Genomic DNA, 23,293 nt, shown 5'->3' with positions numbered 1-23,293 from the left:
AGTAGATGAAAATTTTAGAGTGTAAAGGTAAAAAATCAGCTCTTCCCAATGAATTTCCAATGTTGATCTGAGTCCCGATGGATGTTCCTGCCCCTGCGTTCACCCAGGTGCCTACAGGGATCCAGGAGAACGTGGAGAGCACCAGCCAGGGGTCTTCCCAACACAGATCACAGGGAATGTGGGTCACCAGGGCTCTGCCAAACGTGGCTCCTCTGATGGGAGATGGATTTGGAGCAGAGGACAAAGCTCTTCCCGCAGTCGGGGCACTCGCAGGGCTTCCCTTAGCGGTGCCTCCGTTGGTGTTGGGTCAAGTGAGAGCTCCTGGAGAAGCTCTTCCCACACTGGGGACACTCGTAGGGCCTCTCCCCGGTGTGGATGAGTCGGTGGGTGATGAGGTGGGAGTTGTACCTGAAGCCCTTCCTGCAGTCGGGGCAGCGGAAGGGCCTCTCATCCGTGTGAATCCGCTGGTGCAGGAGGAGAGTGGAGCTGCTCTGAAACCTCTTCCCACATTCCCCACACTCGTAGGGTGTCTCCCCAGTGTGGATCCTCTGGTGGTTGATCAGGTGGGAGCTCCATCTGAAGCTCTCCCCACATTGCCCACACTCGTAGGGCCTCTCCCCAGTGTGGATCCTCTGGTGGTTGATCAGGTTGGAGCTCTGGCTGAAGCTCTTCCCACATTCCCCACACTCATAGGGCCTCTCCCCAGTGTGACTCCTTTGATGGACAATCAGGTGGGAGCTCCACCTGAAGCTCTTCCCACATTCCCCACACTCATAGGGCCTCTCCCCAGTGTGGATCCTCTGGTGGCGGATCAGGTGGCAGCTCCACCTGAAGCTCCTCCCACATTCCCCACACTTGTGGGGCTTCTCCCCGTCGTGAAGCTGCTCATGAACCACCAGCTCTGACCTCTGGCTGCATCTCCGGCCGCCTTCCCGGCACAGGGTGGGTTTTTCCTCCTCAGGGATCCCTGGGCTGCGTTTGCAGTCCCTCCTCCTGTGGGATCTCCGGGGCTTTTCCACCCCATTGGATTCCTGCACCGTGGAGCCGCTCAAAACGGCCTCTTCCACCAGGTTCTGCCGCGGGGATTTGTCCTCCCTGGGCTCCGTCCTCAGCTCCTTGTCTGGGGAGGAAGGACAAGGAGAGGATGGGATTTGCCTCCGTGCCACAGGGAAGGGGAAGGAGATCCCCCCAGTCCGTCCCCGGCAGGACGGCGTCGGCAGCGGGGTTGTCCTGCAGCCGGGGGCGATGCTGGGCTGGGAGATGGAGCAGGAGAGAGGGGGAAAGGGGCACTGACCTCCTCCTCACCTGCCTGGGGGTCCCGGGGCATCTTCCTCTTCCTCACAGCCTCCTCCTCCATCTGGCCAAGGGTTGGGAATGGGAAATCCTGGTTTATGGAGAAACAAGGGATGAGTGTGTTGGGTTGGGGCTTCCTCCTGCCCAAGTCCATCTCTAGAAGTCACCGGGTACCTGGTGTCCATAAAACCAGCAAAAAATCAAGAGTGATTCCAAAAACGGCCTCCAGGAGTTCCCCCTTTCCAGTCTCCTCACTTTGGGGTTCTGGGGGTCCCCCTTGTCAGGGCTGCTGGGGGTCCCATGGGTCCTGGGGATCCCCCTCTCTGGGGTCCTGCTTAGGGATGCTGGGGGGTTTTGGGGATCCCACAGGTCCCTTTCTTCCTGATTCTTCTTGGGCTCCCAGAGGTCCCAGGGTCCCCTCTTCAGCCTCCCTCCACTCCAGGCACTTGGGGCTCCCCCCTCTCCTCACCGCCCCTTTCAGGGCTGAGGGGTCCCAGCCCTGCCTCATCTCCAGGCCCCCCCACCTTTCCAGGATCTTGGGGGCCCCCAGCTCTGGTATCGTCCCTCCCTGCTCTCCCCACTCCAGGGGTCCCGTGTTCCAGCCCCCAGCTCTCCTGGGGATCCCCAAACCCAATGTCCAACCCCACCAGGACCAGGCAATCCTCACATGGACCCCCTAAGACCCCCAAGGGGCAATTATGGCTCAGCTTTGGAGTCCTGCAAGATCCACATATCCCCTCTGGCCCAAAAAATCCCTCCCAGGGACATGCAAGGACATCTGGGGCTCGATTCCAGAATCTGCAAGCTCCAAACACCCCTCCAAAAAAACCCCTCCTGGTGACCCCCCGATAGATTTGGGGTGAGCTCCCCCTCCCCGCTCACCTGCAGGATGGGGGGGAAGATGCTACCGGGGCTGGGGGTGCTGCGGACACAGTGGGCGGGCGGTGGAACCTCGTGGTTCTCCAGCTCCTCCTCCTCCTCTCTCCCTCCTCTTCCTCCCGCTCCTCCTCCACTCCCACCCTGCCCCCCCTTTCCCACCCCCTCTGCCCCACGGCTGCCGCAGCACCGGCTGCTGTGTGGGGGGAGCCCCCGATCAGCCCCAGGGATGGACAGGGGGGTTGGGGACCCCCCCAGTGCGGATCCCTCCCTTCCCCAGAGCCCCAGGGAATCGCTCCAGGGCTCAGGTGCTGGGGGACAGGGCTGCACCCCCATGGAACCGCTCTTCTGCTGTCCCAACCCCACCTTTCCCTCCCTCTCCTCCCCTTTCTCAGCGTTCCCCCAATCCACAGCCCCACTCCAGCTCAATTTGGGTGTCCCATCCCCCTCCTGCTTTCTTTGGGGGTCCCAGCCCCCTCTTCTCCTCCTCCTTCTGCACCTTCCCTATCCCCAATCCCCACCTCCCCTCCCCCGGCCTTGGTTTTGGGGGTTCCAGGCCCCTCCTGCTCACTTTGGAGGTTCCATTCCCCATTTCGCTCAATTTGGGGTCCCAGACCCGCCCCCCTTCTCACCGCTCACCCCGCGCCCGGGGGGGCTCCCAGCACCACCAGTGCCACCAGTGCGGCCCCAGCTGCCCCCACACGCCCCATGCCCAGCGCCGGGCGCTGCCGACAGCCCCAAAGCAGCCGCGCTGTGCCCTGGGGGGTCCCCAGAGCGGCCCCGCCCCGCACGGCACTGGGAGCACCAGTCCGGACCAGTGCGGAGCGCGGGCGGGCGGCATCAGCCGTGCCCGGGCAGGGCCGGGCCCCGCGGGGCTCCCGCCCGCACTCGGCCCCCGCCGGGACAGCGCGGGGGGGCCCGGCCTGCCCGCCCCCACCTCCCCCTCCCCAAATTCCGCTCCGGGGGGCGCTGGGGGCTCAGCTGGGGCCAGAGGTGCCGGAGCCACGTGTCCCCCGCTGCCAGCACCGCCCCCTCAGGATTAGGGGTGCCCCAAAACTCCCTCGGAGCTGGCGGATACCCCGCAGGCCCCTGAGGACTGGGGTCCCCCCGGCCTCATCATCCCCAACCTTCGCCTGCCTCATCCCAGGCCCCATCCCGCCCATCCCCCTCCGCCACACTTCATCCCACACCCCAATCCACATCCCACCCTTCCCGGGCCCCATCCCGCCCCATCCCATTTCTCCCGGCAGCCGCCACCGGGACCCCCAAAACCCCGCGTGCCGGGGGCTCCCCAATATCCCCCAAGGGGCATTTGCGACTCACATTCGGAGCCCTGCAAGATCCAAACATCCGCCTCCCCTCCCCCGCCCCACCAAACCCCCCTTCCCCAGGCACCAACAAAGATATTTGGGGCTCGGTGCTGGAGTCCTCCAAGCTCCAAAAATCCCCTCTCCCAAAACAACCCCAGGCACCGCCCAAGATATTTGGGGCGAGCTGCCCCTCCCCGGTCACCTGCGGGATGGGGGGAGCGGTGTTCCCGAGGCCGAGAGCTGCGGACACAGAGAGCGATGGATGCACATGGAGGCTCCTCTTCCTGCCCCCTCTGGCCCGCCTCTTCCTCCCGCCCTTCCCCTTTATCCCTCCTCTTCCTCCCGCTCCTGCTCCTCCAGCCGTCCTCCGTCCAGCAGCTCCGCTGCCGCCCCCAAACCTCGGGCTGGAGCGGGGGGTCTGGGACACAGCCCCGTGCTGGGGGGCAGAGCCGCTGCTGGGGCCATCGCTGTGTCCAGGGCATCCTTTGTGCCCCTCGGGCAGCTCCAGGCTCCCGAGGGCTCCCCGAGGCTTTCTCTGGCTGTCCCTGCTCCCCAAATCTGTCGCGTTTAATGCCCGAGCGCGGCAGCCCCGTGCCCTGTGGCAGCAGCCGGTGCCGGGACACAGCCCCAGGAGCTGCGCTAATGCCCGGCCGTGCCAGGAGGGACTGAGGGGAGAGGACTTCATAAGGATCCCCCCTCTGCGCCCCTGGCTGCGCACGGAAAGGTTCTTTAGTGCATGGGAGCGATTTTCCGGGGTTTCTGGGCTCGGCGGGGCCGAGGCGGCGGCAGCGGGAGCCGCGGGGCCCGGCCCGTGGGGGCGGCCGGGCTGGAAAAGTGCGCGGGGCCCCAGCGCGGTGCCCGAGGGCTGAGCGGAGCTGAGGGGAACAAGCCCCGGAACCCCCCGGTGCCCGAGGGCTGAGCGGAGCTGACGGGAACAAGCCCCGGAACCCCCCGGTGCTGCTTTCTTAGTCGCTGCGCAGCGGCCTCTCCCGGTGCGGCTCTTTTATAATTTTTCCTTCTAATCTCTATATTTTACTCCATTCGCACCTCCCATCCCACGCCCTCCGCTGCGGCTCTTTCACCACCGGGCTCCTCGCTGGTCTCTCGGTGCAGCTCCTTCAGTGCCACGGGCCGGCGGAGACGCCCCTCGGTGCGGCTCTTTGATCGGATTTTCTTCTTTTCTCGGCGTTTTCTCTCGTTCCCAGCTCGCCCGTCCCGCCGAGCGGCTCCTTCAGGGGCCCGGGGCGGCACCGAGCCCTCGGGGCGGCTCCAAAGGGCCCCGCCCGCCGCCGCTGCCCGAGGCCTCCCCGCTGCTGCCGGGGATCGGACACCGCAGGCGGCCCCGGCCCCTTCCTCTTCTTCCTCTTCTTCCTCTTCTTCCTCTTCTTCCTCTTCTCCCTCTTCTTCCTCTTCTTCCTCTTCTTCCTCTTCTTCCTCTTCTTCCTCTTCTTCCTATTCTTCCTCCTCGCTGCTGCCGGGGTTCAGCCCCCGCCGCCGCCCGGCTCCTTCTGCCGCTCCTGCCCGGCACGAAGCGGCGCTGCCGCTGACGGGGCCGGAGCGCGGCTGCCCCGCGACTGCCCCGCGCCTCAGGGCCGGGCCGGGGAGTGACCGCACGGCTGGGGAGGGACCCCCGCTGGCCAGGGCAGGGACTGACCCCATGGGAGGGACCCCCCGCTGGCCAGGGCAGGGACTGACCCCATGGGAGGGACCCCCGCTGGCCAGGGCAGGGACAGACCCCATGGGAGGGACCCCCGCTGGCCAGGGCAGGGACTGACCCCCATGGCAGGGACCCCGCGCCGGAGCAGGGAAGGATTCCTGTCCCCGAGGGGAAGCAGCGGCACGAACTGAGCGCGACTCCCATCCCTTCTCCCTGCCCCGCTGGGCACAGCAGGGAGGAGCCGGGCATAAAGTGAACTCCGGCAAGGAGAAAGAGGTCGGGGGAAAGTTCTGTACCAGGGTTTATTTTCCTCCTCACTCTCCTGTTCTGATCCGCTCCGTCCCAAATCCAGTTCATTCCCCACGTCGGGGCTCTTGTGGCCGCGATGGCGATCCCTCAGTGACCTCTCCCTGCCCTTAGCCCGAGCCACGAGGACTCGGATCTGTTCCAGTTCCGTGCAATTCACGGGCATTTGGGGCAGCCGGAGCGAAGCAGCTGGAAACCACAGCGGGCTCGAGAGGGACTCAAGCAGGGCAGGAGCCGGGGCTGCCCCGAGGGAGCTCTCCCGACGCGAACCTTGCCGGGCTCTTTGGACGGGAATTGCGGGGAATGTTTCCATCCATCGCTACAAAGCCGAGTCACAAGTGGAGCTGAGCTTTCAGCTTGAAATGAGGGAATCGAACGTGTGCGCGGGGACTGCTGGAACCTCCAGGTGTCCCTTGATCCTTTAGTTTCGGAAATATTCAGCCCCTCAGCAGCGATGTCTCTCCCAGCCCACCGGCTCCTGGCTCAGACCCAGCTCGGAGAAGAGACCCGAAGTCGCAACGGAATGAGCTCTGGCGTTATTTTCTTCTTTCATATTTATTTTATGCCATTTTATTTTATAATCTATCATACTCATTCTTTTTCTTTTATTCTTAGTTTCTTTTTTTTTTTCCTTTTTTTTTTTTCTTCTTCTATTATATCGGGTTTTTTTCTCTATTTCCCCCCCACAGCCTTTGTTTCCTTCCCGGAGGTTTGTGGTGCGATGCTGTCCTACCGATTCTCCCTCTGAAACCAACGAAATAACGATGGATTTTTGAAGTCTTCCCGCTGCTCTTTCCAGAAGGTCTCAATCGGAGGGGCCTCAGGGCTTAATTGGGGAGAACAGTTTAATCGGGACGAGAAACTTCAATTCTGGGGAGAAAATGTGAATGGAGGGGAGAGAAAATGAACGGCGGGGAGGAGCCCCCCAGCCCCCGGCTGTGCCCCGAAGGTGCTGCCCGCGGCTCCCCTGCTCCCACCCCCGGGCTGGGGGCGCGGAGCTGCCGCTGCTCCCAGGAGCGTCACGGCATAAAAACTCCATTCAAGCTTTTCCAGCCGCGGCAGTGACGCTCAGCGTTCCTTGGACCTCCCACGGTCCGTGGACATCCCGTGTCCCTCGGCTGTTCCGCGTCCCCCAGGTGTTCCATGTTCGCCCAGTTTGTTCCCGCACGCTCCCAGCCACTCCCAGCTGCTGCCAGCTGCACTCAGCACGCTCCCAGTTTCTCCCAGTAGCCCTCAGAGTGGTCCCTGTTGCTCGCAGTGTGACCTCTGTTACCCAGTTCTGGTCCCAGTGGGTTCCGGTCCTGGTTCTGGTCCTGGTGTATCCCGGTGTCCCAGTCTGTCCCAGTCCATCCCAGCCTGTCCCAGTCCGTCCCGGTCCCTTCCCGGCAGCCGCCGCCGTTTCCCGGATCCTGCCCCTCCCGCCCCGGAGCTGCCGCCGGACGCCCCCCAAGATGCTGACGCGGGCCGGGGGCTTCGTGTTGGGCTTCGTCCTCCTGGGCTGGGGCTCGGCCTCCGCCTGCGGGAGGAGGTGAGGGGGGATCCCCGGGGGTCGTGTCCCCCCCTCGGAGCGCGTGTGATTCCCCCATGTCCCCCCATGCCGGGGTCGCCCCCTTTTCTCTCCCACAGCGCTCCTGACCCAGCTCCTGCTCCCCCCTGGGAGGGGCTTTGGGAGCCCTGGGACCCCCTTGAATCCCCTTGGATTCCCTGGGCTTTGGGAGCCCTGGGACCCCCCTGCACCCCTCATCCTGCACCAACACCCCCTGCACCCCCTGTCCCGGGTATCCTCCTCTCCCAGCCCCTGAATCCCCTGTTTCCCTGACCCCGGGGACCCCCGGACCCCATTCCCGGCCATCCCGGGGCACCTCAGCCCCAGGCCTCCCTTTCCTGGGAAACCCGAGCTGGGCACGGGGCTCTGCAGCCGCTCTGCGATTTATGATCACCCAAAGGAAAGGGAGAAGAGAGGAGAGAGAGAGAGAAGGAGATGGGGAGTCAGGGATCGGGGTCACAGCGCCCAGTCCTGCTCCGCCGGGGCTGGGGCCCCGCAGCCGCAGGACAAAATGGATCCGCGGGTCCCGCTGCTTGCCCCGCTTCGGGCCGAACCCAGCGGGTTCCAGGCAGAGTTTGGCCGCGGGGCCCGGGAGCTCAGCCCGGCCCGGCCCGGGGGTCCCGCAGGGCGCGGCCGAGGAGGGTCCGGGGGATGGCAGGAGGGGACCCAGGGGAATTCCCTGGAATTGCCCCGTCCCCTCCCCCCGCGCTCCCTCGGTCCCTTTGGCTTCTCCGTCTCCCGCCCTGCGCCGCCGGGATCTGCCCGGCGCCCGGTGACGTCACGAGCAGCCCGAGCTGCCATTGGCGGGCAGGAAAGAGCGGCGCCAATGGCGGGGCCGGAGGCGGCTCTGGGGGCGGGGCCGGGCTGGGGGCGGGGCCCAGCGGAGCAGCGCGATGGCTCCAGCGCTGGGGCCGGGGGCGCTCCTGGGGGGGCGAGGGGCGAGTGGGACCCCCGGCACGGGAACCCCCGAACCGCAACTCCCGGGCACGGGAACCCCCTGAGCTCCCATTTCCGGGTACTAGAGCACCCTGCACCGCCATTCCCGGATACTGTGACCCCCCTGCATCCCCTTCCCCAGCACCGGGACCCCCCTGTTCCCCCTTGTCTGGCCCCGGGGCCTCCCCGAAACCCCCTGGACCACCATTCCTGGGTACTGTGACCCCCTGCATCCCCCTGCCCAGCACCGGGACCCCCTGTTCCCCTTAGCTGGCACGAGGACGTCCCTGAAGCCCCATTCCCGGCAAGGGGACTTCCCTGAACCCACATTCCCCGTCCCAGGAAAACCCCCTGAGCCACCGTTTCTGGGCCCCGGGACCCCCCTGAAACTCTATCTCCGGGTCGGGGACTCCCCCGTCCCCACCCGTTCCCGGCAGAGGGACCACCTGAGCCCCATTCCCGGCACTGGGACCTCCTTGCACCCCCATATCCAGATCTGAACCCCCACTCCCGTGCACGGGGACCGCCCGGCACCTCCATCCCCGGCGCTGAGACCCCCCCGAGCCCCCTTATCCCGCACCGATACCCCCTCGCACCCCCTCTTCCCCCGCCCCCGCGCTCCCTCGGGCACTTCCGCGGCTCCCAAGCTGCGCCACCGGGATCCGCCCGGCGAGCGGGGACTGCCCCCGGCACCGGGACCCCCCTCCCGCCCCCGGCTCCTCCCGGGGCCTTCTGGAAACAGCAGCGGGAAGAGTTCAACAATTCATCATTATTTCAATTGATTTCGTTGGTTTCCGGGGAGAGCCGCTGGGACAGCGCCTCACCACAAACCTCCGGCAGGGGAACAAAGGCTGCGGTAGGTGAAAATAGCGAAAAAGCCGATGAAATGGAAGAAAAAATAAAAAGGCAAAAAGAAAAAAAAGAAGACAAACGAAAAGTAAAATAGATTATAAAATAAAATAGCATAAAATAACTGAAAAAAAAAAAAAAGAAAACAACAGCAGAGCTTGTTCTGTTGGGACTTTGTGTCTCTTCTTCAAGATCCGAGCACCGAGGCGGCGGCGTGCTGGGGGAAGGGGCAGAGACCGGAGAGGGGGAAAGTTGAGTGAAGTGTAAATGACTTTCTGGGCTTAATGAATATGGAACAGTTTAAGAGAGTCCTTAAGTCCACAGTGAAATGAATGGAGGGCGCCTCTGGCAATATTGCCAAGCGCCCCAGCGCTGTGATTTGCCTTTGTTCTACATACTGCTAAAAAATTCAGCTTTTGTATTCATTTTCTTCAGAGAGAGAATAGAGAGAGTGAAGAGAGAGGGAATAAAGAGGGGGGAAAAGAGAGAGACGATAAGAAGAAAGAGAATAGAGTGAGAGTAAAGAGAAAGAGAGTAAAGACAGAGAGAGTAAAGAGAGAGAGAATAAACACAAACATTGCTGCTAAAGAACGTCCGTGCAGCCCCAAACGCCTTCGCACACCGGCCCCAGTGTCCGTGCTCGGGGCTTGATTTACCAAGATGTGAATATCGATCTCATATCGATATCCAGCTGAGACAGACAAAAGCTCTCTAACAGGTTAGAGTTAGAAAGTGAATGTTTGATTGGCGCCGGACAGCGGCGTGGAACAGCTTCCTAATGCGCAGTGCCCAGGTATGAACGGTTACAGAGTTCATTTAGCCACAAAAGTGATGAATATCCAAACTACAAATACATATTTCTAACAGTGACCCCTCCCATTCTCCGCTTCGTATGGAAATGAGCTTTAATGGCATTAAGCATGCGCAGTGCGTGCTCTGAATTGAGTCGCTGCTCTCGAATTGGGTCGGTGGTCCCAGACAGATGAAGTAAGCTCATCTCCCTCACTTGCACCTTTTTTGCCTTTCTGAACTTTAACAATCTTAATTACTTTAGTGACCTCCAAATTTCCTCTTGCCTGATTCTTGAATAGGTTCCCACAGAGGGAGGAAATTGGGAATTGTCCTTATTCCCTACACCAACTGATCAATATTTCTGTTCCTCGTTCTAAGCACAGCTAAACAAACATACAAATGACAGAGCATCAATTATTCCGTAATCAATTACTAACATCTTAAAAACCATTTCAAATCTAGCTAACTATTTTAATTAACTCTAGTCCAGCTCAAATTCTTTCTTATTCTAACTCATTTCAACACAGCTAGCCTATAACTCAAATCTTTCTGTTTCTTTTAAATCTATGTTTCAGGGTGTCACCATGGCCACGGGGCTGCTCCAGGGCAGAAATCCCCTGCGGAGATACCGGGACCGACTGTGGGAGATGGGACGCCAAACACACCGGCTTTAGTCTCTTTGGGATGGAGAAGTGAGTTTTTCAGTCTGTTTGGGATAGAAAACTACTTCTGATTGCATCAGCCTGTTATACATGGGGCTTAAAAAGCATAACAAATACTAAAAAGGAATAATGATAAATAGCTGTGGTTCAAAAGGCATAAAGGAATTAGGAGGAACATATCTACTAACAGAAGATTTAATAAAAAAACTATACTAGAAAAAAATCTTCTGCAGTGCTGTCAGTGGGTGTTCTTGTTTTTTTTTAAAATTTTCTATTTCTTGTTTCCTCTGATCTGCTTTGTTTTGCAACCATTGAAGATAAAATGAGCAACATCAGGACCAAATCAACAGTTGGGTGCAAAGCCTCAGAATGAATGTGGAACTAATGGAGGATTCACGTGCTTTAGACACGTGTGTGCACAGGTGCAGAAAAGCATCGGAGGCTGCATTACAGCACACGGGTGGTAAAATCAGATTGACTCCTGTTTTCACAGGCTTCCCGGGCATCACTTACCAAGGATCTCCCCAAGCCCAGTGAGCGAGCGAGGACGGATGAAGCGGCGAGCTTGGCCTGCCTGGCCGCTGTTAGCCAGCCGCGCTGCGAGCAGAAAGGCCGGGGCGGCGGCGGCGGCTTCTCCTTCTCAGCGCCCGCATGAAGAGAGGCGCTGAACGGCGGCTGCGACCGCCCGCGCAGGGGCAGCGGGGCCACGGGGCCGGCAGGGCAAACACGGCAAACGATTGCCCGGGGCAGCACCGAGACCAAATCAACTTCTCCGTGCTGCGAAACCCTGCAGAAATCCTGCAACTGGGGGCATTTGGTGGCAATGGCACTTAGGAGCAGCAGTTAACCCTGTACCAGCTATTACATCGTACAGGAGGTTATGATCCAGATTATACACGTATCTTATAACTCAAGCTATATTAGCATCTTGAAACTTTGACCCCAGTTATAATGTTAACTATTTAATATCTGCATAGAAAGGTTATTCTTAACATGTTTACACGTCATTTACTAGCAGCAGTTCTTTCATCCTAGTTGCAGAAAGAGGAGGAAGTGAGGACATGCAGAGAAAGACAACTTGGCAGCACCAAGGTCAGTGGAAAGAAAGAGGGGCAGGAGATGCTCCCAGTGTTGGTGTCGGGATTTTCTCTGCAAGCCGTGGTGAGGACTGGGATAAAACAAGCTGTCTCCCTGGGATCCATGAAGTCCATGGGGGGATGCAGAGATCCACTCCCAGCCCGTGGGAAAAGGTGCTCACAGCGGAGCGGCTGGGTGCTACAAAAGCTGTAATCCAGGGGGAGACCTGAACAGGGAGAGAGGGCTCCTGCTTCCCGAGAGAGAGAAAGAGGGCCCTTGCTTCCAAACTGAAGCAGCTGATCCTTGAAAGACTACACCCCATGGACTAATGACCCACGCCTGCAGTTTTGGGAAGGCTGTTTTGCCCGTGGGAGGGACTCAGGTTACAGCAGGCTGGGCGGGACTGATACTCGTGAACTTAGAAACACGCTGGAGAAGTGCACAGAGAACTGTCTCCCGTGGGAAGGAGCCCACGGCACAGCAGAAGAAAGAGACTCCCCTCCCTGAGGGACCTGAAGAAAGATCTCGAGGGATGAACTGGCTTGAACACTCCCAGGCCCTGTCTCCCTGTGCTGTTGGAGGGAAAGAGGGAGGGGATGGAGGGGAAAAAAGGTGTTTGAAAGGCTTCTTTTCTTCCTCATTATCCTACTCTGTTAATAATAAATTTACTTTATACCTTTAAGTTCGAGTCTGGTTTGAAGTTAGAATGTTTTATCCCAATCCTTATCTCAACTCATGAGCCCTTCGTGACGATTTTTGTGTGTAGCTGGTATTTGAAACAGTGTCAAACCATGACAGTGGCTCTTGTGTTCCATGTGGCCCCTCTCTGTCACAAGTGACCCTTGGTTCCATGAGATTCCATTGTCCCACACTGGTCCCCATGTTGCCCTGAGGCTGCGCTGTGTCCCAATGGACACTGGATTCCACAGGAGCTGGCAATGGCCCAGTGGCACCTGCATCCTCTGAGGCCCCGCCTTGTCAAAGCAGAGCCTTGGATCCATGAGATTCCATGTTGTCACAATGGCCTGCTGAGTTCCATGGGGCTGTGCTGTGTCACAGTGGACACTGAGATCCACGTGCCCTGGCAATGTCCAAGTGGCACCTGGCTTCCACGAGGCCCCGCTGTGTTTGGAGGTGACACTTTGTTCCCCAAGATTCCATTGTGTCACAGTGGTGTCCTGGGTGCCACGAGGCCCCGCTGTAAAACAGTGCACACTTGGTTCCATGAGTTTCCATTCCATCAGAATGCTCTCTTGGATTCCATGAGGCCCTGCTGTGTCCCTAGGGAGCCTTTGTTCCATATTTTCCCACTGTGTCACAGTGGTCTCCAGTGCTCTATGAGGCCACACCATGGGACAGTGGACATTTGCTTCCATGAGATTCCACGGTGTCACAATGGTCTCCTGGGTGCCATGAGGCCCCTCTTTGTAACAGCTGAGACTTGGTTCCCCAAGATTCCCTGGCGTCACTGTGCTCTCCTGGGATCCATCAGGCTGTGCTGTTTCACAGTGGACACTCGCTTCCTCCAAGGCTGCAGATGTCCAGTGGCACCGGGTTTCCTTCCATGAGGCCGCGCTTTGTCCCAATGGGGCCTTGGTTCCATGAGAATCCATTGTGACCCTGTGCTTCCCTAGGTCCCACGAGGTCTTGCTCTGCCACAATGGCACCTTGTTTCTACTCGGGCTGGCAATGTTTTTGTGGCCCTTGTGTTCCATGGGGCCCCTCTCTGTCACAAGTGACCCTTGGTTCCATGAGATTCCTTTGCCCCACGGTGGTCCCCAGGTTGCCCTGAGGCTGCGCTGTGTCCCAATGGACACTGGATTCCACAGGAGCTGGCAATGGCCCAGTGGCACCGGTGTCCCATGAGGCCCCACTTGGTCAAAGTGGAGCCGTGGTTCCATGAGATTCCATGTTGGCACAGTGGCCTGCTGAGTTCCATGAGGCTGCGCCGTGTCCCAATGGACAATCTCGCTGTCCCTGGCTCTGCCCTGCCACTGCCAGCCCTGCCCTGACCTCTGCCCAGCCTCACCCTCTGTGCCTTGGGCACACACACATGCCCTGAGCTCATCCTCCCTCTGGGTGCTTCTCCTGCCCCAGCGCTGCCCTGGGAGGGTTCATTCCTCACAGGAGCTGCTGTGTTTGTACTGGTGCATTTTATAGCTCTGCTTCTGCCTCTCTGTCACTTGTGTCGACACTGAGCTCTGCAGGGAGAAGATTCATGGAATCGTGGAATGACAGAGGTGGGAAGAGCCCCCTGAGCCCCCTTGGCCGGGCTGTGGCTGGGCTGGAGTTGCCTTTGCCCAGAGCAGCCCCTGGGCTGCTGTGCTTGGCACTCGTGGCTGCAGCGGGGTTGGTCCCAGCCCAAGGCTTTGGCTGTCCCTGAGCAGGGCTGGCCCCGCATGAGGCGTCCCTGCAGCCCCCCAAAACCATGGGCTGGGGGTGGGCAAGTGTTCCCGAGGGCACAGGGAGGGGACAGCTGGGCTGGACTGACTCAAGGGATCTCCCATTCCATGGGACGTCATGGTCAGCAATGAACTGGGGAAAGGAAGGGGAGGGGGGTGGCGGGGAGGGCTGGGGGTGTTTTTTGTGAAGACATTTGTCCTACAAAGCACGGAGTACATGTGCTCGGTCCTTTCCTGCCAGGAGGTGGCTGCACATTGTTTGCGGATGGGAAGTAGAGAATTGATCTCATTTGTTATTTCTTTGCTTCCAAATGTGGCCTTTACCTTTTGAGGCCCTTGCTGAGGAGGTGCAGAAGCCCAGAAGATCAGGACTGGTTTGTGTGTCCCAAACACCGAACACAGGATGGCTGCGGGACCAACCAAGGAGTGTTGGGAAGCACAGCCAAGGATTCCTGGCAATACCACGCTGTGAGGGAGAATAGGCTGTGGCTGGAGAAGGGGCCATGCAGATAAAGGCAGCACTTTTCCAGGACAAACATCCTTGCTCTGGCTCCTGGGCATAAGCACAGCATGGCACAAGAGCAGGATTGAGGTGGAGAAGTGGGCATGGACTGGGGGGGATTGAGACCACCAAAGACCCCGAAGCCTCCGAGCCATTTCCAGAGAGGTTTAGCAGAAGGAACTGCACGTGATAACTGATTTACACAGAAAGTGAGACACTTATCTCCAGGGCAGGGAAAACTGATCAGTGAAAAGGTCCTCCCACAGAGCCCAGACACACGGGTGCCCAGCCCCCTGGACATCCCATTGGCTGAGCAGTGCTGGAACCAGGACTGGGGATCTCTTCTTCTCTCTCTGTTTTCTTTCTCTCTGCCCCTCTTTGGTTCACCTCTCTGTCTCTCTGTGTCTCTGTCTCTGTCTCTCTGTGTCTCTGTCTCTCTTCCCTTTCACCTTCCCTCTTGTGCCTTTGTACAAAACCCACTGCCATGGCCTTACATAGCTCAGGCACTGACAGACCAATTTCTATGCCAGATGTGGAATGAATTAATAAAACTCCCTAGGCTTTTCTGGACTCTCTGAGTGCTTTCATTTCATTCAGCCATGAGCATCTACAAAACTTGGGTGTTTCCTTCCCCTTCAGTCTGGGTCATCACAGAGAGAGGGAGAGAGAGGCTTGCTGGGCCCCTGATGGCCGGACACATTTAACCCACCAGTGTCCTTTTGCTCAGCTTTTCTCTAGCAGGCAGCGTTAACCAGATGAGGCTGCTCAAGGGCTCCCAGCAATTTTGATGTCTTAGATTTTAACTTTTATATTTTTCAAATCCTGCACTGCCTAGTGTGTAACTCAGAAGTTTCTTGTGGCCTGTCAGCTGCTGTTCTCTCATGCTGGTTAGACATAACAAGCCTCCCCAAGCTTGCTCTCCAAGGACACCCAGATTGTCCTAGGCCCAAAATGTGTAAACTAACATCTTAAGAAGGGGGGTAAACTTGGGGAAATTACATCATTAGCTGAAGTTTTAATTGGAGAATCAACCCTGATATGCAAATGAACCAAACTTATAGAAGTGTGAAGAACTTGTGACTCGGGGTCCATCCTGGGTGTTGCCTTTTTGACTGCCCAAGGTGTACCTTGAAGGCCCTTCAAATAAATACTTACCTTTATTCCCTTATTCTTGTCTAGTCTCTGTTTTCAGCTGGCATCAGTTTGGCATTGCTCACAGAGGACTTGGAAATGCATTTTGTCCGTGGTATAGAGGGAATATATGAATGTTCCACAGCAGCCAAGGGCAGGCCACTGAGGGATGGCACCAGGGAGTGGCTGCCAAGAGGACTCTGTACCACGGGTGACACTTGACCCTCATTGTCCAGCCAAATTCCCACCCACCCCATGTTCCACCGCTTCAGCCCAGCTCTCACCAACCTGGCTCTGAGGAGAGCCCAGCAGACCCCGTCACAGGCCCTGCTGAAGTCTGGGCACACAACATCCCCTTCTTTTCCCTCCTCCAGGGGCTCTGCAATCCCTGCCTTGTCCTGCCAGTGCCTGGAATGGCTGCGGGAGGATTTGCCACATCCCCTTCCCTGCTGAGCCTGACCAGTCTGGGGCTCTCCCAGTCCCCTCCCTGCCCTGTTTGCAGACTGGTTCCGTGTCTGCCCTTCCCGAGTGCCCAGGATCCTCTGCGATGGCTCCGGCCTTTCCAAGGGCTTTGAGAGAGGTCCCACAGTGACACTGCCCAGCCTTCCCAACGTCCCTGACACCAAAGGCCTTTTCCACGTCCCTCATTTCCAGGTCAGTGCCCAGAACACAGCACAGCCCTGTCCAGGTCCTGGGGGTGATTCCAAAGGCAGGCAGCTCAGATTTCTCCCCACAGACCCACCACTCCAGTGTCTCTCTGTGCAGCCCATGGCTGTCCTGAGCATTTCCCTGGAGCCTCCCTGCCCTGGACATTTCTGCCCATCAGGCTGAGGCCAAGAGGGTTGAGCAGGTGCACGAGGATGATGGAGGAAAGGGCTGGGTCAAAGTGTCTCAGGAGGCTGTGCTGGGCAAGGCTGAGGATGCTGCAGGAAACAGTGGCACTGGTGAGGTGAGAGGAGCAGGGGAGAGACCTTGTGCCTGCCCAGGCTGGGCAGGAGCTGCCCCAGGATGGAGCTCTGAAGCACACACAGGATGCACCTGTGAACACGGGAGGGGAAGACTGGATCTAAAAATCAGGCTGGGAAAGCAGAGAGCAGGAGTGTCATGGTGTCAGTGCAGGGGAGCTGCAGCACTGAGGACTGAGCACAGAAGAACTGCTGCAGTGTGTTGGGGCTACCAAAAGTGTCAGAAGTGTCAGAACAAGAAGGAACTGCTGCCTGTAGGTGACAGAACTGCCCCGAGCCATGGTGCAGTGTTTGCTGGAGACAGCCCTTCCAGCCCAGGAGTGTTGCAGAGAGCAGGGCTGGTCACCAGCAGGAAACACTCTACGTGCCACAGGTGCAGGAAACGGGGGTGGGTCATGAGAGAGAGGAGGAAGAGATTTTTCTGAAGGTAGAGGACATTCCCCAATAGGGAAGACTCCCTTGATGTTGTCTGATTGTGCCAGTCCCCTTTTATCCACATTTGTCTTTTCACTTTACCTTCTTTAACTTCTGCGCGTCCCCGTCTCCTGCTTGGGCACCTGTGACCGAGCACTTGTTTCTCTGCTCGGTGCTCATGGAACCCGTGAAGGCAGCTCAGAGGGGTGACCCCTGGAGGTGTTTGTGCCTCTGGCTGCATTCCACTGCCCAGCTGTGCCCTGTGCTATGGGAAAGGCAGAAGTGCCGTGTGCTGGAGGGCAGTGCCGCCCCTGCCTGCAGAGCCCTTGGAGCCTGCACAGGGAGATGCTCCACACCTGGGCTGCTTGCCCCTGCAGAAGAACTTACGCCTGACTGCGCTGCTCTACAAGGGTTCTTTCCCCTCCACCTCTGCACAGAAGTCCTTGTGCCGGCAGTCAGGGGTCTGAAGAAGCATCTTGGAAAAACAGATCAGGGCAAGGTACTTTATTGTATTTAATGCACAGAAAACAAGCCTTTTGAAAGACTTTGGGTTACAGGAGAAAGGTAAATATTGATGAAAATTGCTATGAGTAAGGATAGTCATTTGTGGAAAATATTACAATAGTGCAAAAATAATAAAAAACCGCACCCATAAAAAAAAAAAAGAAAAGAAGAGAAAAAAAGGCTGAGGTTGTAATGGGTTACATTCTGGAGACTCTGGAGCAGAAAAGAGTCAGTTTAGGGTTTCTGCAAACCAGCAATCACTTTCTTCAGAGAGTTTCTGAGCTCCTGGTTCCTCAGGCTGTAGATGAGGGGGTTCAGGGCTGGAGGCACCACCGAGTACAGAACTGACACTGCCACATCCAGGGATGGGGACGAGATGGACGGGGGCTTCAGGTAGGCAAACATAACAGTGCTGAGGAACAGAGAGACCACAGCCAGGTGAGGGAGGCACGTGGAAAAGGCTTTGTGCCGGCCCTGCTCAGAGGGGATCCTCAGCACGGCCCTGAAGATCTGCACATAGGAGAAAACAATGAACACAAAACAGCCAAAGAGCAAACAGACACTGACAGCGATGAGCCCAAGTTCCCTGAGGTAGGATTTGGAGCAGGAGAGCTTGAGGATGTGTGGGATTTCACAGAAGAACTGGCCCAGGGCATTGCCCTGGCACAGGGGCAGGGAAAATGTATTGGCCGTGTGCATGAGAGCGTAGAGAAAGGCACTGGCCCAGGCAGCTGCTGCCATGTGGGCACAAGCTCTGCTGCCCAGGAGGGTCCCGTAGTGCAGGGGTTTGCAGATGGACACGCAGCGGTCATAGCACATGATGGTGAGGATGAAATACTCTGCTGAGAGGAAGAACAGAAAGAAAAACACCTGAGCAGCACATGCTGAGTAGGAGATGTGCCTGGTGCCCCAGAGGGAATTGTGCATGGCCTTGGGGACAGTGGTGCAGATGGAGCCCAGGTCGATGAGGGCCAGGTTGAGCAGGAAGAAGAACATGGGGCTGTGCAGGTGCTGGCCGCAGGCTCCGGCGCTGATGATGAGGCTGTTGGCCAGGAGGGCAGCCAGGGAGATGCCCAGGAAGAGGCAGAAGTGCAGGAGCTGCAGCTGCCGCGTGTCTGCCAATGCCAGCAGGAGGAAGGGGCTGATGGAGCTGCTGTTGGACATTTGGAGCCTCTGGCCATGGAGTGCTGTTGAAGGACAAGACAGTGAGGAGTCAGGGGAGACTTTGCTGAGCAATGCCCAAGCCCTTTCTCCCGGCCCTGCCCCCCAGTTCTCCTTTTCTCAGAGCCATGCCTGGAGCTCTGCTGGGATCTGGCCCCGTTGCTGTGACGAGCAGGGGCTGTGCCCATGGACAGCGAGGAGTCAGCTCTGCTCTGCTGCAGTGGGGACATGGGAATGGGGACAGGGGCTGGTCCTGGGGCTGGACTCCATCAGCCCAAACTGCTCCTGAGGCAGAGGAGCTGGGCAGCATCTCCTGTGCCAGGGCTAAGGAACGGTGACGGCCAAAGGCACTTTGAGAGGGTTTCCTGCTGCACCCAGGGAGAGCAGAGAGAGCTGTGCAAGGCAAGAGCATTGGCTGTAACTCAGGGAAGGGTGAGGGGAGCTGCTCTGTCACTCCATCTGTCCCCAGCTGCCCTTGCTGAGATGGAGGGCAGTCACTGTGTTCCCCTGAAAATCAGCCTGGCACAGCTGAGAGCAGAGGGAGCAGAGAGCAGAGCAAAGTGGCTCAGCCTTTCTCAGTCTCTCAGCCCCACTGCTGGCCAAGGACACTCGCGGCCCCAGTGTCCCCTGGAAGGCAGCTGAAGCTGGGATGGCATCCCGAGGGCACAGCGAGGCTCCTGCCCATGGCACTGCTGGAGGAGAGCCGGCTCATTGCCAGCCTCCCAGCCCGGCCTGCCCCGAGCTCCCGGGGCAGAGGGAGCTGGGACACCCCATTGCTGTGCTCAGCCTGCACAGGAGGAGCCCCAGGGCTGGGCCTGAGCCTGCAGCTGGAAGTGCCATTCCCAGAGAGCCCCTCAGCAGCGCCAGGAGCAGCTGAGCAGGGCAAGGAGAGAGAGCCGGGCCCTGAGGAAAAGCCTTTCCCTGCCCAGCGCTGCCCAGCCCCTCCCGGGCAGCACCAGGGCAGGACAGTCGCCCTCAGGCCCCGGGCAGCAGGAACGGGCCCGTGGCCGCAGAGATGCCCTTCATCTCTGCTGCTGCTCTGCCGGCCCAGGAGGGCACCGAGGGCCCCGAGCCCCCGGGCTGAGGGCCCCGAGCCCCCGGGCTGAGGGCTGTGCTGGCTGCGAGGGGACACCGGAGCTGCGCTGCTCAGGGCGGTGTCTGCACTGCAGGGCAGCGCCGGCAGCTGCCACAGCTCCCCTCAGCAGGGCTGCCCTCAGCGCTGCCTCCCTCCCTCCCTGCCCACGGCTCTGCTGCTGGAGCTGGCCCAGCCGGGAGCTGCTCCTGCGGCCCGGGCTCCGTCCCTGCCGCTGCTGCCGGAGCCCAGCCCAGCCCCTGGGCCAGCCCTGCCCGGCAGCCGCTCGGGGCTGCGGCGATTAAAGAACAGCTCCCCCGGGCCTGGGCACCATGGAAAGGTGATGCTGGCTGGAGCTGGGGGCTGGCGAGGTGCAGGCACTTGCTGAGGCTCCCAGGAATCCTCAGTGTGATGGTTTAAGAGCCTCAGCCCCTGCTCTGCCTGCACAGCTGAGTTTCCATTCCCACCAAGGTGAGCCAGAGAAAAGTGGGAGCACAGATTGAGGAAAGCAGAAACTCAAGCAGGAATCTCCTGCCCTGAATGTGCTCATGAAAAGCCCCCTCAGAAATGACCTGGGCATGAGCTGGAGCTCTGAGCAGCCCTGGCCCCCACAGCAGCCTCTCCACAGCAGCAGGACCTGCCCTGCAGGAGTCACTCCTTGCAGCCACAGCTCCCCTGCACCGTCCATGGGGAGCTCCCAGGCAGGCTGAGAGCTGCCCCTGGCAGGTGGCAGATGCCCTGGCCTGGCAAAGAGCCCTCAGGGCTGCAGGAGCTGCTCTGCAGGACAGCCCTGGGCACCCCTGGCTGCTGCCCACCTTCAGAGCCTGCAGCCGGCCCTGGCAGCAGGAGCCGTCCTGCCCTGTCCCTCTGACGGTGCCCAGGGCAGCCCCGCTCTGCAGCACATCCTCCCCCAAGGCAGGAACGGCAGCAGAGCCATCCTCACAGCCAGGGCAGCCGTGTCATGGGCCAGCTCTAGAGGATCCCTGCAGCCAGAGACTCACTGTGTCCCACGCTGTGAAGGTTTCTCCAGGAATGAGTTCAGAGCTGTCCTTCCAGCTGCTTTAGCCAGCTCTCTGCTCACTCCTCCCAGGTACCTGCAGGCAGTGCCCTCAGCCCTGCTGGGCTGGCAGAGGAGCTGCTCCTCAGCAGAGCTGCCTCTTTGAAGCTCTCCTTGGTTGCCAGGAGCTTGAGAGTTCCCTCTGTGCCAGGAGCCCGGCCCAGCTCAGCAGCACAGCAGCAGCACAAGGACTTTAATGACCCCCTCAGGGCTTTGGTGTTGTTCACATCAGACTCAGTCCCTCAGAGTGTCTTCAAAAAACTTCTCAAGAACTCAAAGATTCAAAGTCCAAAGTTTCTTTAACTTTTAATGGGTCCCATCAGGACACGACTCACGTGAAAGTGTGCCCAGGTTCCAGTGAGAGCAGAACTCTGGAGGCAGCGATGGCAGGTGGGGACAAGCAAGGGAAAGGTGTCTCTGGTGCTGAGCAAAGCTGGCTGTGTTCCCTGAGTGCAAAGGGCCAAGGCCTGAGCCCCAGCCCCTGGCAAGGCAGATCCTGTCCCTCCCTCAGTGCTCAGGGCTCTTGCCGGGGCACTGGGAAGTGGGGATGGGCAGTGCCCAGGGCAGCACCATGGGGCAGCCCCTGCCAGGCTGCTGGGCAGGGACAAGGAGGCACTGAGGCCCCAGGGCTGCAGGGGTCACTTGTCCCCTCCTGGCCTCAGGGACAGGGCCAGCAGCCGTGGCCAAAGGGCTGCACAAGTTGGCTCTGTCAGGGCCTTGCAGCTGCTGCCCATCCCTCTGCCCTCTGCAGCCCAGGCTGTGCCACGCTGTCCCTGCCCTGCGCCTCTGTCCCTGCAGGCTGTCCTCATCCCCCCGGCTGCCCCACCTGGCTGGCCCCTTCCTTTGCCGGCAGCTCTGCGTCCTGCCTGCCTCTGCCTGGCCACACAAAGCCTTGGGCTGCTCCAGGCTCCTTCTGGGGGACGTGTTGCACCCCAGCCCTGCCTGGGAGGGAAATTCCTTTCTCCTGGTGTCCACTCTGGGCCTCCCCAGCTGCCCTTCACATTCATTTTCTCTTTCTCTTCCTGTTCTCTACAATGCCAGAAGGATCCACCATCTCTGAAACCTCCCTTCAGTCCCTCCCAGGGCTCTCCTCTGCTCTCCTCAGTCTCCACTCCACGGAGCACAGAGCTCCTTTGTCCCTATACAGTGGTCAGGTGCTCGAGGCCAAGAGCACCCGGACAAGAGGGACGGTTCTTTTCCCCAGGAAGGAAACCACAGAAGCCCAGTATTGAAAGATGAAAGGCGGCCATCAGAGGCCAAGGCCAGCCAGACCTGTTTGTCTTGGCAGCTTTTGTCTGGCAGCAATCCTGGGATAGATGGAATTTTGGAGGCCAAATTCCAATTTTGGCCATGGGCAGCTGGAGGAGAAGGATGGCTCAGTTCCACAGGAAGAGAAGCACAGCCCCAGCGTTTCAAAGGCAGCTGAGAGCTGGCCCTCAGGAAGCCAAGGGAAGCTGGACTTGTCAGTCCTGGCAGATTTTGCCTGGGAGCTGTACTTGGATATACGGAATTTTGGAGGTGTATTCCCAATTTTGGCCATGGACACCTGGACTTGAAAGATGTTTTTTCCATGGAAAGAACAGCACAGCCCCGCAGTGTTTCAAAGGCAGATGAGAGGTGGCTCCCAAGAGGCCAAGGCCAGCGAGACCCATCTGTCCTGGCAAGTTTCATATGGGAACAATCCTTACATAATCAAATTTGGATGTAGAATCCCAGTTTTGGCCGTGGGCCCCTGGAGGAGAAGGACAGTTCTGTTCCATAGGAAGGAAAGCACGGAGCCCCAGCGCTCCAGGGCAGTGAGAAGCAGCTCTCTCCATGCCAAGGTCAGCCGGAGCTGCCAGGCGGCCCCAGGAGCCCAAGGCAGCCAGAGCTGTTCCACGTTCCCTTGGTTCCGTGGGCCCTGCAGGGTCACAAAGGCCCCTCGGTTCTTTGGGGCCAGCAGTGCCACAGTGGCCCCTTGGCTCCATGGAACGCCACAGGGTCACAATGGTGCCCTTGGTGCCACCAGCCCTGCAGGGTCACAACGGCCCCTGGGTTCCACGAGGCCACGCAGGGTCACAGTGGTCTCCAGAGGAAGGGCAGCACCGAGCCCCAGGGCTTCAGGGGCAGATGAGACACAGACACCAGAGGCCAAGGCCAGCCACATCTGTCTGTCCTGGCAGGTTTGTCTGGGAGCAGCCCTTGGATATTGGGAATCTGGGAGGTGGAATCCCAGTTTTGACCTTGGGTGCCTGGACAGGAAGGACGGTTCTTTTCCATTGTAGGGAAAGGGTGGAGCCCCAATGTTTTGAAGGCAGATGAGAGGTGGCCCCCAGGAGGCCAAGGCCAGCCAGACCTGTTTGTCTTGGCAACTTTTGTCTGGGAGCAATCCTTGGATAGAATTTGGGAGGCCAAATCCCAACTTCAGCCATGGGAGCCTGAAGAAGAAGGACGGTTCTTTTCCATAGGAGGGAAAGCACGGAGCCCCAGTGTTTCAGAGGGAGATGAGCAGGAGCCACTGGAGGCCAGGGCCAGCCAGAACCATCTGTCCTGGCAGCTCTTCCCTGGGAGCAATCCTTGGATAGACAGAATTTGGGAGGTGGAATCCCAGTTTTGGCCATTTGTGCCTGGAAGAGAAGGACGGTTCTTTGCCATAGGAAGGAAATCACAGAGCCCCAGTGTTTGGAAGGCTGATGAGAGGCGACCGCCAGAGGCCAAGGCCGGCCAGAGCCGTCTGTCCTGGCACCTTTCGACACAGAGCAATCCTTTGATAGATGGAATTTTGGAGGCAGAATCTCAATT

The 23,293-nt window shown here is 59.0% G+C and overlaps 2 protein-coding genes across 2 annotated transcripts in view; one reads left to right on the top strand and one right to left on the bottom strand.

The window, feature by feature from the left end:
- The window catches only part of LOC138101776 (zinc finger protein 850-like), a 79,444-nt gene that overhangs the window by 25,012 nt on the left and 31,139 nt on the right, over nt 1–23,293 (top strand). The window lies entirely within an intron of this gene.
- On the bottom strand, nt 17,373–20,489 carry LOC138101744 (olfactory receptor 14J1-like). The gene is made up of 2 exons (XM_068999527.1): nt 20,457–20,489; nt 17,373–18,409 (listed from the first exon to the last, which is right to left on the bottom strand). Exon 2 carries the CDS (start codon nt 18,384–18,386, stop codon nt 17,457–17,459), a length of 930 nt encoding a protein of 309 aa, XP_068855628.1. The 5' UTR covers nt 18,387–18,409; nt 20,457–20,489; the 3' UTR covers nt 17,373–17,456.

The sequence above is a fragment of the Aphelocoma coerulescens genome, unplaced genomic scaffold (genome assembly GCF_041296385.1).
Source record: "Aphelocoma coerulescens isolate FSJ_1873_10779 unplaced genomic scaffold, UR_Acoe_1.0 HiC_scaffold_46, whole genome shotgun sequence".
Taxonomy (NCBI): domain Eukaryota; kingdom Metazoa; phylum Chordata; class Aves; order Passeriformes; family Corvidae; genus Aphelocoma; species Aphelocoma coerulescens.
This window is presented reverse-complemented; position numbering and strand designations above follow the sequence as displayed.

Coding starts and splice junctions, on each gene's coding strand:
- LOC138101744 (XM_068999527.1), bottom strand. CDS start 18,386: ATGTCCAACAGCAGCTCCATCAGCCCCTTCCTCCTGCTGGCATTGGCA.